Genomic DNA, 14,310 nt, shown 5'->3' with positions numbered 1-14,310 from the left:
GATTAGTTTCAGACTTCCTTCTGTATAGGTTTGATTGATTTCTTTCCTTATTTGTTGATTTCCCTATGACTCAATTTAAGTTACTTGATTTTCCTTAACTTTTCTGACTCGGTTCATTCATGGACCATTGATTACAAAATCTTTGATCCTTGATTTACTGGCTACTAATTGATTTTTCTTACCTTATTTATGTAACCGGGTATTTCAAAATTCTGCCCTTAAGTAACTTTTTATGTATTTACCCATAATTGCATGTTTTGCACAAGATGTTTATTTGATTTCTTCCCTTAAATAGTTTTTCCGTTTGAATCTGAGTTCCTTAATTAAAGGAAGTCTTGTGTGAATGATTCTTAATTTATATTCAGTTCCTTAACTATTTTCTTACCTTATTTCTGCATGTTTTTCATACTATAAATACACGACTCTTTTATTGACACAGACAATCACTCACTCATAGTTTTCTTCTGAAACTACACTTACACGCAATAGTATTCTCTCTTATTTGCTTCCATTGTGGCATGTTTACAAGACCTACTGCTTTTCTCTATTTGTTTCTTTGAAACTGGTATGTCCTGATTTAAGCTTTAGCACCATAACAATGTGTTTATTTATGCTTTTGTATCCATGTCTACTTACTGTTTCTGTATAGTTCAACACTTAAATTAGTATGCTGATTTCTTTCTGCCTGTTTCTATTATGAATCCCAAACCCCTACCCCCTATGTGTTTGAGCTACGGTTTAAGGCATGGCAATATGTAAATTTGATCCCTTGGGATCCTAGCCTCTAAATAGTGTGTTCTAACAGGCTTATGGGTGTGCTAGCATTCTCCATTGATGGGTATGCCCACAACCTGCCCTTGCCTCTTTACAACCTCCCCATTCCCCTGTACCTCTATGTGTACTTATTTGTAGCTGTATTCATTCCCCTTTCCCCCTCTCAGAATTTTGTTTCTGCACTTGCACTTTCTCTTAGTCTTTAAGTTCTTCCCCCCTCTTGTGAGCCTTGCCTTGGGACCTTGAGTTCCCTCTGAACTTGGACACTTGAGGGCTGGCTTTTCCACATTGCACTTGTCTCAATCTGGTAATACGTTTGGGTGTGAGCACTGCCCGGGGTTCATTTGAGACTCTTAGGGAACTCTGACCCACTCAAATGGGAGAAAGTCTTTGGATCATGAATCTCTTGGAGTTGGTTTACCTCATATTTCAGACATGAAGTCTGAATCAGGCTCTCCTTGGTTGTACTTTTAATTTCTAATGTATTCTTTTACTTTATTCTGGGCTGTAATAATTTTGTAATAAACATTTGGGGTTGATTAGTGAAAAGGGCGGGTAATTATGTATACAAAAGGGTAGATACCATATCTATAAGAATTCTGAATTCTGCATTCTCACATAGATACCACGTCTGTAGGAATTTCAAATTCTGCATAGATACTACGTTTATAGGTTTTCGAATTCTGCACATTCAAATGCATATGGAAGCATGTCTGTAGGGAATTCTGAATGTCCATTTTCATATAGAAATCATGATCATAGGTCTGCTACTCTCGTCTAGAAATCATGCCTATAAGTCAATCTGAATTCTGCATATGCATATAGAAAATATGCCTATAGGTCTTTCTGAATCCTGTATATCCATTTTCTCATATAAAAATCATGTTCTTAGGTCTTAAAAAAATTTCTGTACCTAGATACCATGCTTATAGGACTTAAACATTCAATTGCACTTAGGTATCACGTCTTAAACAAAATTCTGCATCTAGATATCATGTTCATAGGTTTAAGACGAGTTTTCTGCATTTTTATACTATGTCTACAAAGTTTTAAAATCAGTAACGCCTAGAAAGCATGCCTATAGGAGTTTCTAATTGAATCTGATTCGCCTCACTTAATGTTAGATATAAAAATCAGTAACAATAGATACTGTCAGTTGCAAAGCCTATAATCAATTTGTTTAAATTCTGCCTTTCTTTTAATAATCTGAGTCCCTCACTTAGCCAGTTTAACGAGTATGCATATAGGGTTTCAAATAATTCATTTCAAGTTTTACTGTCTTTTGAATCATACCGATAGGACCTTGTCCTAACACTTAGGCAAGCCTTAGGGTAATAACTGTAAACTGAATCTGTGCAATTAACTACAACCAGCAGAAAGGCCTGACTCGGGCTTCTTATCTGAATATGTAATCAATTAGTCTACCTCAACCTTTAAGTTCTTTATCAGACCATAAATAGTATGTGAAAGTCATGCTAATTATGTGTTTTCTTTGTCCAAGGAGGTATATTTGAGCCTTTTACTTGTTATGTGCTTTCCCCAACTTGCTATATATGTTTTTGTATGTCGCCTTAGAATTTTGCCTTTGAAACTACAAATAAGCCTAATATCCCTCCCTCTTAGGATTAGTAGTCCTAAATGCCTCCGGACTGATAGGATTGGGATGGGTAATAGCATGCAATGAGTAAACGAGACCATTCCGCGCTTTAATACCTTAACGAGGTGGGAAGGGTACATATGGATATGATGACCACGCGATAATGCAACGATAACCCCTCATTGAGGGGTGATTACCGGGCATTGTGTGGGGTGATCCATATTAGTAATAAAGCTAGTACCCCCTTTCCTTTATTTCTTATCTCTTTTAAAGAATTTCAAACTCTTTTTTAAGAAAATTCAGCTTTCTTTTAATTCTTTCCAACTTTATTTTTTTGTAAACCCTTATGTAAAAATCCCCTCTTATTTGAACCTTTATTTTTTTACGTGTTATTTGCACCTAGTTCACAACAATAGTTTGGCCGGGAACCACACTAGTGGATCCTGAGGGGTGCCTAACACCTTCCCCTTGGGATAATTTCAAGCTCTTACCCTATCTCTGGTTACTCAAATCAAACTCTCTTGGTGTCCTAATACACCCTAATCATTAGGTAGCGACTCTCCAAATTCAAACCCAATTCCCAAAAGGGAATGAGTTGTCCTCCCAAATGTCATAAACCCAATTTTGCTCGAGAAAAAGGGGGCGCGACACTCATTATATTCCAAGTCATTTCCTTTTATTTCGCATGTGTACAAAGTGATGTGTTCATTAGGATCGGTGGTCCCGTTGTACTTGGGGATGTCCGACATATGGAACTTCTTAGGAATGGGCTTCGGAGCAGCACTTTGAGGAAAAGGCTTCTGCACGAACTTCTTCAAATCCAAACCCTTTAGGATCGGGGGTGCACCCGGTATTTGGTCAACTCGTGAGTTGTATGTTTTTACCTTTTTGTCATTATCCTCGATTTTCTTTTCACCTGATTCTATTCGTTTAGTGAGCTCCTCGAGCATCTTCATGGCGGCGGGTTCAGTTCCCGATCCATTATCGTTCAATTTCTCTTGTATAGGTTCGACCCTATAAACAACTTCTTGTGATGTATCAAGTTTGATTCTGCTTGGTGCCCGTATTCTGGAGTTGTGCTATTGCAGCCTACTGAGCTTATAACATTTCAAATATCATTCGAAGGATAATCTCACCTTCTTCACCGCTCTGTGCATTCTGATCGGCTGCCCGGGTGTCTTTGCGGAGGCTATTTTCGGGGTCGGAGCCTAAATTTCCATGAATCGCAACACAAGAATTAACATAGATTGGATTTACAGCCTTTGGTCCATCGAGATTAATTGAAGGTACTCCGTTTCTAGGGGCGATTACTGCTCATTCTCGCCATGAAGACCAAGACCGGTGTCTGTGTGAGTGGGCACTGCTTGAGAGTTTGACATATTGATTCCTGAAATCAAAGACACTTACAAGAACAAGTGTAAAAGCAGTGTGTGTTATGAGGATTAGTACTGGGAAATCACTATTATCCTTAGCCCCACGGTGGGCGCCAAACTGTTTACCCTAAAAATTGAGTAATAATTAAACTTGTAATGTAGTTTTAAGGATACGTGATTTCACCTGATACTAATTGATTAACTTAAAGATAAGTTATGGGAATTGAAAAGAATGTAAAACAAACCAATGCGAGGACAGTGCTCTCGAGCTTAGTAAAACAAGAACAATTAAAGAGCAACAAGTTGATAAACAAAAGAACGTGAGTTAAAGAGAGAATATTATATTGCTTTGATCTGTATGAATGTAAGGTATCTACAAATGATGGGGAATCCCCTTTATATACTAGAGGAATCCTAATTATGGTGCAATTCTATTATAGAAGTAATCTCATGATTGGTACAAATAATCGCCCTTGATTTGATCTGTTCCGAGATTTTCACTGTGATCTTCGACCGGTTATGAATATCTCATTTTTCTGTTATTGCACTTCACTCGAAGTCGGTCATACTTAGTCTCGATCGCTGTTGGCCTCGGTCTCGACGGATACCCCGATTCTTGAACTCGACACCTCGTCTTCATGCTATAGCCTGATCCATTACGAGGCCGAACCTCGACATGATCCCCTGGTCTCTATTAAATGGCAAAATCGGGCAAGCTCGATTTTAACCGTGTACATATTCTTTTCAAAAAAAAAATCTCGTTGTTTTCCGATAAGTAATATTTGTCTTTGTTCTTTTATACTTTTAAGCTTCATAATTAATTAAGGATGTTTTAATTTGGTTTGTTTATATCTAGAGAAAGAAACATACTTAGTTACAAAGCTAATTTTGTATATCGTACGTTCTTTGTGTGGAATAAAACATACTAATAAATACATGCTGCTTGTTATTTTATTCATTCCAAGTGAGGAAAGAATTTACATAAATAAAAGCTTATTAAGTTTTAAATTCTTAAATATTAGGACTTTCTAAATAGTTCAAATAAGAAAATATTTAATAATTATAATTTTAGTTGATTTCGAAGTCCTAAATATTAGGAAAATAAAAAGTCCTAACTATTAGAAAAATAATTAAATTACTATTTTGTCTAGTGTAAAATCTATTTTTAAAGGGTAAAAAAGGCAAACGACATTTCGCTAAGGGTCTTCGTGCTTTAACATAGTAATATAATATAGATAGATTGAACAAAGAGATACATGTAAACCATTATATCTGTTATAAAATATAACCCAAAATAACAATATAGAACAAGCAAAACAAACTAAGAGATATAGATAGAAAGAGAGGAAGAAAGATTCTTATTTCTTCTTCAATTGTGTGTATTTTCCTATCTATTACAAGGTCTTTATACATGCATAAAAAGTGAAGAAAATATGTCATTGAATATATCATTAAACATTTGAGATGAAGATCATGGAAGAAGAGTAGACATCCACCATAATGTGATATTTATCATAACACTCCCCCTTGGATGTCCAAAGATAATGTGCCTCGTTAAAACCTTATTAGGAAAAAAAAATTCTATGAAAAAAAAATCCTAGTGAAGGAAAAAGAGTACACATGTTTAGAAATACGCCTTTTGGTTGCCTCGTTAAAAACCTTGCAAGGAAAACCTAGTGGGACAAAACCTTGTAAGGGAAAAAGAGTACAACGCGTATTAACTCCCCTGATGAGAGCATCAACTCACATCCTTGAGTCTTCGCATCCCAATTTTGTACACCAGTTTCTTGAAGGTTGATGTTGGTAGAGATTTGGTGAACAAATCAGCCATATTATCACTTGAACGAATTTGTTGCACATTGATATCACCATTCTTTTGAAGATCATGTGTAAAAAATAACTTTGGGGAAATGTGCTTTGTCCTATCTCCTTTTATGAATCCTCCCTTCAATTGGGTTATGCATTCTGCATTGTCTTCATACAAAATTGTGGGTAGTTTTTCACACTTCAAACCACATTTGTCTCGGATAAGATGTATTATAGACCTCAACCAAATACATTCTCGACTTGCTTCATGAATAGCAATTATCTCAGCATGATTAGAAGAAGTAGCCACGATTGATTGCTTAGTCGATCGCCAAGATATGGCAGTGCCGCCACATGTAAACACATAACCTGTTTGAGATCGAGCCTTATGCGGGTCAGATAAATACCCAGCATCGGCATAACCAACAAGATCGGGATTGCAATCATTCCATAAAATAAGCCCATATCGGTAGTCCCTTTTAGATAGCGCAATATGTGTTTGATCCCATTCCAGTGTCTCCTTGTAGGAGCAGAGCTATATCTTGCTAAGACATTAACCGAAAAAGTTATGTCAGGCCTTGTAGTGTTAGCAAGATACATTAGTGCACCAATTGCACTAAGATATGGTACTTCAGGACCAAGAAGCTCTTCATTCTTTTCTTGAGGTCGAAACGGGTCCTTATTCATATCAAGTGATCGAACAATCATCAAAGTACTTAATGGATGTGCTCCATCCATGTAAAACCGTTTCAATACCTTTTTAATGTAGGCAGATTGATGAACAAAAATCTCATTTGTCAAATGTTCAATTTGCAAACCGAGACATAATTTTATCTTTCCAAGATCTTTCATCTCAAATTCCTTCTTTAAATAATCAGTTGCCTTTTGGAGTTCTGTAGGAGTTCCAATAAGGTTTATGTCATCAACATATACGGCAAGTACAACAAATTCCGATGTTGTTTTCTTTATAAAAACACATGGACAAATGACATCATTTATATTTAATAAATACTCACTAAGACGGTTATACCACATTCTTCCTGATTGCTTTAGACCATACAAAGATCTTTGCAATTTGATTGAAAATGTTTCCCGGAAATTTGAATTCTGTGCGTTAGGCATTTTAAATCCCTCGGGAATTTTCATGTATATCTCATTATCAAGTGAGCCGAAAGGTAGGCTGTAACTACATCCATTAAATGCATGTCAAGCTTTTCATGGACAGCAAAATTAATGAGATAACGGAATGTTATAGCATCCATAACAGGAGAATATGTCTTTTCATAATCGATACCAGGCCTTTGTGAAAATCCTTGTGCAACAAGGCGTGCCTTATATCTTTGTACCTCATTTTCTCATTCCTTTTGCGTACAAAGACCCATTTGTAGCCAACAGGCTTAACACCATTAGGTGTTTGGACTACAGGCCTAAAAACTTCACGTTTTGCAAGTGAACTTAACTCTAATTGGATTGCTTCTTGCCATTTTGGCCAATCAAGTCTTTGTCGACATTCTCCAACAGATTGAGGTTCAAGATCCTCACTTTCTTGCATAATGCTAGATGCAACATTATATGCAAAGATGTAATCTGCCACTATATCCATTTGATTCAAATTTGTCTCAATATCGATTGGATTTATTGATAGTTCCTTATTTTCTTGAGTCTCAGGCTCATTGATTTCCTCATGAATCTCAGGATTGGTTAAATCGTAAATTTCTTTATGAGACTCTTTCGTAGTGTCATCTTGATCATTTGTTTTTCTTTTTCTAGGATTTCGATCCTTAGAACCTAATGGTCAGCCACGTTTTAGGCGTGCTTTTGACTCATTAGCTATGACACTAGAAGATTGTCCAATAGGGACATCAATACGGATTGAAACATTCTCTGCAGGGGTATGTGATTTTGTTATCCTTTTCAAATCTGTAAATGCATCTGGCATTTGATTTGCTATTTTCTGCAAATGGATAATCTTTTGCACCTCTGTGTCACAAATAGATGCACGTGGATCAAGATGAGACAATGATGTATTTTTCCACAAAATTTTACGTTTTGTTTCACTAATTTCTCCCCCTAGTTTTGGGAAAAATGCCTCATCGAATCGACAATCTGCAAAACGAGCAGTGAACAAATCTCCCTTTAATGTTTCAAGGTAACGAATAATGGAGGGTGATTCAAACCCAACATATATTCCTAACCTTCTTTGGGGACCCATCTTGGTGCGATATGGGGGTGCTACAGGCACATATACAACGCATCCAAATATTCATAGATGAGATATATTAGGTTCATGACCCAAAACTAATTGCAACGGGGAATATTTGTGATAATTTGTCGGTCTGAGATGAATTAGCATTGCTGCATGTAAAATAGCGTGACCCCAAACAGAAGTGGGCAACTTCGTTTTCATGAGTAACGGTCTTGCTATCAATTGCACACGTTTAATTAAAGACTCTGCAAAGCCATTTTGAGTGTGAACATGAGCTACAAGATGTTCCACTTTTATCCCAATTGATAAGCAATAATCATTAAATGCTTGGGATGAAAACTCAGCAGCATTATCAAGTCTAATAGACTTAATTGGATTATCGGGAAATTGTGCCCGTAATCGGATTATTTGTGCCATTAATTTTGCAAACGCGAGGTTGCGAGATGACAATAAGCATACATGAGACCATCTAGAGGATGCATCTATTAAGACCATAAAATATCTAAACGACCCACTAGGTGGGTGAATAGGTCCACAAATGTCCCCTTGTATACGTTCTAAAAACGCAGGGGACTCAATCCCAACCTTTGTTGGTCATGGTCTTATAATTAACTTGCCTTGATAACAAGAAGTGCAAGAAAATTCATTATTTGAAAGAATTTTCAAATTCTTTAATGGATGCCCATTTGAGTTTTCTATGATTCGTCTCATCATAATTGATCCAGGATGGCCCAATCGATCATGCCAAAGTATAAAAGTATTGTAAGCAGTAACCTTTTGGTTTAAGGTAGAATGTGCCTCAATTGCACTAATTTTTGTCCAATACAGGCCACAAGATAAAGATGGGAACTTCTCAATAATTCTTTTCTAGCCAGAGACATTCTTGGTAACGATGAGATATTCCATATTATTCTCATCTATTGTCTCAATATGAAATCCATTTTTGCGGATATCTTTAAAACTCAACAAGTTCCTCTTGGACTTGGAGGAGAACATTGCATTCTCAATGATAATTATTGTTCTCATAGGTAGAGTTATAATAGCTCTTCCAGAGCCTTCAATTAGATTACTACTACCAGAAATTGTAGTAATATTTGCCTTACACATATTTAAATGAGAGAAATATTTCTTCTCTTTGAATATTGTATGTGTCGTACATGAATCAATTAAGCAAATATTTTTATAATTGAACTTTGATCCAAGTTTGCTTTGAAAGATATGCATATTTGCTTCCCATAGTTTGACATACAAAAGAAGTATATGAATAAATATTAGTATTTTTAGAGAAAAATGGAAAAGAAATAAAGTTAAACCAATAATTCAATAGTAGCCTTTAATGCATTTTCTGGCAAATTCTAATTATTATACAAATAATTATGCAAAAAAATAATACAAGTACACATATGACTAATACAACTACAACAAATTTATTTACAAGTATAAATTATTTGCATTTTCCTACACATTGTATAAAAAATAATTGATCCGTGTAAGAAAAGAAAAATACTCATAAAAAAAATTGAGGGTGAAGTAACAAAAGTTGTTCTAGGGTGCTTGTAAACCTTTTCTTAAAGAGAATTAAAGCAATGTATAGGAAAGTTAAAATCGTTAAAAGATCACTGAGACTAGAATACTAATTAATAGGATATTACTCATTGTTTGTGAAATTTATAAAATTTCGGAAATAAAAATATTCTTAAGAACTACATAAGAAGAATTGTAGAGTGCAATAAAAATTACGAGATGTTTATTCATTACATACTACGAATAGAAAAGCATAAAAATTAAATTGCTCAATCATCTCTAACCACAGATCCATCACCGACCAAGTGGTTTATTTTTTCATTAGGGTGCTCAAAAAAAGCAATTCATTGTTTCTTTCAGCCACAAGTAGAAGAGAAATCAACTGAGAGTACTTTGTAAAGCCTTTCTCTCGGTACTGCTGTTGTAAGACCATATTGGAAGCATGAAACGTTGTAAACGTTTTTTCAAGCATATCATAGTCACTGATATTATCTCCACAGAGTTTCAATTTGGAAGTAATTCTAAACATAGCAGAATTATATTCAGAAACAGACTTAAAGTCTTGGAGCCTAAGATGAGCCCAATCATATCGTGCTTGTGGAAGAGTGACCAACTTTAAGTTGTCATATCTTTCCTTTAAACCATTCCACAAAACAAATGGATCTTTCACTGTGAGATATTCAATTTTCAACCCTTCATCAAGGTGATGGCGCAAGAAAATCAAGGTCTTTGCACAGTCTTGTGTAGATGCTTTATCTTTATCTTTAATGGCGTCTCCAAGACCCATTGCATCTAAATGGATTTTAGCATCCAATACTCATGTCATATAGTTCTTTCCCGAAATTTCAAGGGCAACGAACTTTCTTTTCATAATATCAGACATTTAAAAAAAATACAAATTTGAGAAAAATTATACCTTAATTTTCTCAAAGATCTTCTTGAGATGGTAGAGCCTCGTGCTGATAACGTGTTATAAAATATAACCCAAAATAACAATATAGAACAAGCAAAATAAACTAAGAGATATAGATAGAAAGAGAGGAAGAAAGATTCGTATTTCTTCTTCAATTGTGTGTATTTTCCTATCTATTACAAGGTCTTTATATAAGCATAAAAAGTGAAGAAAATATGTCATGGAATATGTCATTGAACATACAAAATATGTCATTGAATATGTTATTAAGCATTTGAGATGAAGATCATGGAAGAAGAGTAGACATCCATCATAATCTGATATTTATCATAACAATATCCGATATATTGACCTTTTCTTAAGTATTTTTTTGAAGATAAGTTGGTCCGAAAAGTTAACTTTGTGTATCATTAAGTTTAAACCCTAATTGCTAAGGCAAGTCTAACAAATCAATCCTCTACGAATTAAAAACATTGTTGTTGTGCTTTCTCGGCGCAATTTAAGCTAACGTGCACCGACATCGTCAATGGCAGGAAAGAAGTCACGCGGACGTCCTAAAAAGCAACAGATCAAGGTTGATGACAAAATACCCAAGCTCAAAAACATCGGAAGTAGCTCGTCTGCAGCCATGGAGTCAATCTCTGGAACTTCAAAAACACAAGTAGGAGGTGGAATACTTACCCAGATCCCTTATGTCAGAGTCTCTACATTTGCAAGTCAGCAGCAGAAACGAGCAAATCAGAGCCCTATTCCTATGCATGTTAACTTGAAGGACAGTATAGAACCTCATCCATCTAGGGGTGTTACTGTTTCATTGGGTAAGGAGCTGGAAATCAAACTTCAAAATTGGTTTCTGTTTCACTGGGTAAGGAGAAGGAAGTTGAGAATTAGTCACCAGAACACAATACTATTCCATTGTCGGAAATTACTAGGGAATCAACTTGGGATGGAGTTCTTAATGGAAATCAATCAACTCCTAATGGTATGCCTTTGCACTACATTACCCCTGAATTAGTAGAAGGTAGTCTTGTGGCCAAGCATGAGAAATCAGACTTAGAAGCTGAAACTTTAAAGTGGAAGTGTGCCCTAATCATCTATGTAATTGGGGAAAAGCCAGGGTATAACTACATGCACAGATATATAAACCAGATGTGGACTACAATTACTATGCCAGAGCTCTATTCTCATGATGATGGTTACGACATTGTTAGGTTTCATTCCATGGTTGATATGAAGAAAATTCTGTGTGAGGGTCCTTACACAGTCAACAATAGGCTCATGATAATGAAATATGGAGTCTACAGTTTGATTTTGATGCTAAATTTTTCACTGAGATTCCTCTGTGGGTAAGATTTCCCAAACTTCCCATGAACTGCTGGGGAGGTAACTCCTTAAGTAGAATTGAAAGCACAATAGGGATTCCACTATTTGTAGATGAGTGCACTGCTAAACAAACTAGAATCTCTTATCCCAGAATTCTCATTGAGGTGAATGTCACTAAACCTCTTCCAAGCAAGGTTCCTATTATGGATGGCTCAGGTAGATTTTTTGATCAGATAGTGGAATACTGGAAACCTGCATTCTGTGAGAAGTGCTTGAAAATTGGTCATGATTTTACAAAATCTCGTAAGGAAGAGGTTAAACAAGATCAACAGCCCAAAAGAAAGAGGCCACGGCCTTTGAAGCAAGTGTGGAAGAGTACAGGAGTTGTATTAGCTCCTGCACACCAAGACTAACCAGGGGCAGGCATGGATTCTGAATGAACAAAGGATCACTACTTGTGCTGATGAGAGCAGGGCAGCAGAGCCAATACCTGCAGAAAGCCAGCAACAATCTTTTGATAAAGGGAAGAAAGTAGCTGACGTAAATGGCATGTCAATGAATTATGCACAAGCAGTTGTATCACCTGGTAAGCAAAGCCCTATCCAGCAGACAAATGTGGCTGGCCAATTTGTCAGTACCACCTGCAGGTGGTACATCCAAACCTACTTGGTGTCTTGGTTGGTTTGGAACATTAGAGGTACCAACAAACGATATAAACAAAAAGAGTTGGGTACCTATATTAAAGAGAATAATATTAAACTAGGTTTAGTAGAAACTAGAGTCAAAAAGTAAAAGGCAGATGGCATTGTTAATAGGGTGGTGCCAGGATGGCAAGCAAGATTTAACTATGAACATGTTGCTAATAGGAGGTAGCTCCTTCCTACTATGATATAACAGTGATAGACCAGACTGCTCAAGCTATGCATTGTGATGTTAGAGGAAGGAAGAATCAAATGAACTATCTCATGACAGTTATATATGGGTTTAACACAATTGAGCTGAGAAAGCCTCTGTGGGTGCATTTGCAAAATCTTGCAACACAGATCATCAAGCCTAGGCTCATCTGGGGAGATTTTAACTCAGTGTTAAATGTACAAAACACACTCCATGAGAATCCAGTAACGAGTAATGAGATCCAAGACTTCACACCCTGTATGCATTATTTGAACTTGTGTGAATTGCCTTGGAAGGGGGAAATACTATACATGATCTAATAAGCAGCAAGGTTCACATAGAGTTTTTAGCAAGATTGACAAAGCTATTGGAAATGATGAATGGATGAATACGTTTGGTCATATGGAGGTGGATTATAAATGCCTTTTATCTCAGATCATGCTCCATGATGATCAATTTAAGGAGAGCTAAATCTAGTGGCAAGATCACATTTAAGTTTTTCATTGTCTGGGCTAATCATGAGGATTTCTTATCATTGGTTTAGGGAGTTTGGCAGACACAACTACATTCAGACACCATGAAAGATGTCTAGTACAAACTAAAGGCTCTTAGGCTAGTACTGAAGCAACTTAATAATACAGAGTTTAGAGGAGTAACAACTAAGATGGAACATCTTAGACACAGGCTACAGGATACTCAAGAGCAGCTGGACAGGGGCTACTCTGATGCATTAGCATTAGAAGAGAAAAGATTACTTTAAGATCTGGAAAGATGGTCACCAATAGAGGAAAGCATCATTCAGTAGAAATCCAGAGCTAAGTGGATAAAATTTGGTGATTCTAACATCAAATATTTCTCAGTTGTCATGAAGGAAAGAAGTCATAGAAAAGTTATTACATAACTAAATAATGTCTTTGGAGATTGACTCACTGACCAGAAGCAGATCCAACAAGAAATAATTGCCTTCTACAAATCCATGATGGGATCTAGATCAGCTCACTTGCCTGCATTGAACAAACAGATAATGAAACTAGGACATGTCCTCACAAACTCCCAGCAGGTAAGCCTTTGTGTTGTTGTTACTGACCAAGAAATATTTGAAGCTCTATGTGCAATTGGAGATGACAAAGCACCAGGTGTTATGTCTATAATGCCTTATTTTTCAAAAGATCTTGGACACTTATCAGACCTGAAGTGCCATGCAGTGAAGGAATTCTTTCATTCAGGCAAGCTCTTTAGAGAAATTAATTGCACAGCCATCACACTGCTTCCTAAGGTTCCTCATCCTACCAGTATCAAGGAATATAGACTTATAGCTTGCTGCATTATTCTGTATAAACTAATTGCCAAAGTCCTTGCAAACAGGCTGCAATAAGTTATTACTTCTGTTGTGTCAGACACCCAAGCTGGCTTCATTCCTGGCAGAAAAATAGCAGATAATGTTCTATTGGCTCATGAGTTAGTCAAGGCTTACTCACGGAAGAATATTTTTCCAAGATGCCTCATCAAAGTGGACATTCAGAAAACCTATGATACAGTCGATTGGAGGTACTTGCATCAAGTTCTGGAAGGTTTGGGATTCCCAGTTCAGTTTACCAATTGGATCCTAGAGTGTGTGTCAACAGTGAATTATACCATCCTCATCAATGGGGAGACTACTAAGACATTTGATGCAGCTAGAGGGCTTGGGCAAGGAGATCCTATGTCTCTATTTCTCTTTGCCATAGCAATGGAGTATTTGAGCAGGAACATAAAGACACTTAAGCATGAGAAAACTTTCCATTATCATCTTATGTGTTCTAGATTGGATCTAACTCATTTGAACTTTGTTGATGACCTTCTCCTCTTCACAAGAGGAGATGCTACTTCTGTATCCTATTGCACCAAAAGTTTAACACTT

General features: G+C 36.4%; 1 protein-coding gene across 1 annotated transcript; it reads right to left on the bottom strand.

Moving 5' to 3' along the window:
* Positions 1-9,590: 9,590 nt before the first annotated feature.
* LOC138868295 (uncharacterized) lies at positions 9,591-10,067 on the bottom strand. The gene is made up of 2 exons (XM_070145840.1): positions 9,895-10,067; positions 9,591-9,801 (listed from the first exon to the last, which is right to left on the bottom strand). Exons 1-2 carry the CDS (start codon positions 10,065-10,067, stop codon positions 9,591-9,593), a joined length of 384 nt encoding a protein of 127 aa, XP_070001941.1.
* Between the last annotated feature and the right edge of the window lie 4,243 nt (positions 10,068-14,310).

The sequence above is a fragment of the Nicotiana sylvestris genome, chromosome 5 (genome assembly GCF_000393655.2).
Source record: "Nicotiana sylvestris chromosome 5, ASM39365v2, whole genome shotgun sequence".
NCBI lineage: Eukaryota > Viridiplantae > Streptophyta > Magnoliopsida > Solanales > Solanaceae > Nicotiana > Nicotiana sylvestris.
The sequence above is the reverse complement of the archived record's forward strand: the minus strand, read 5'-3'. Positions and strand labels throughout refer to the sequence as shown.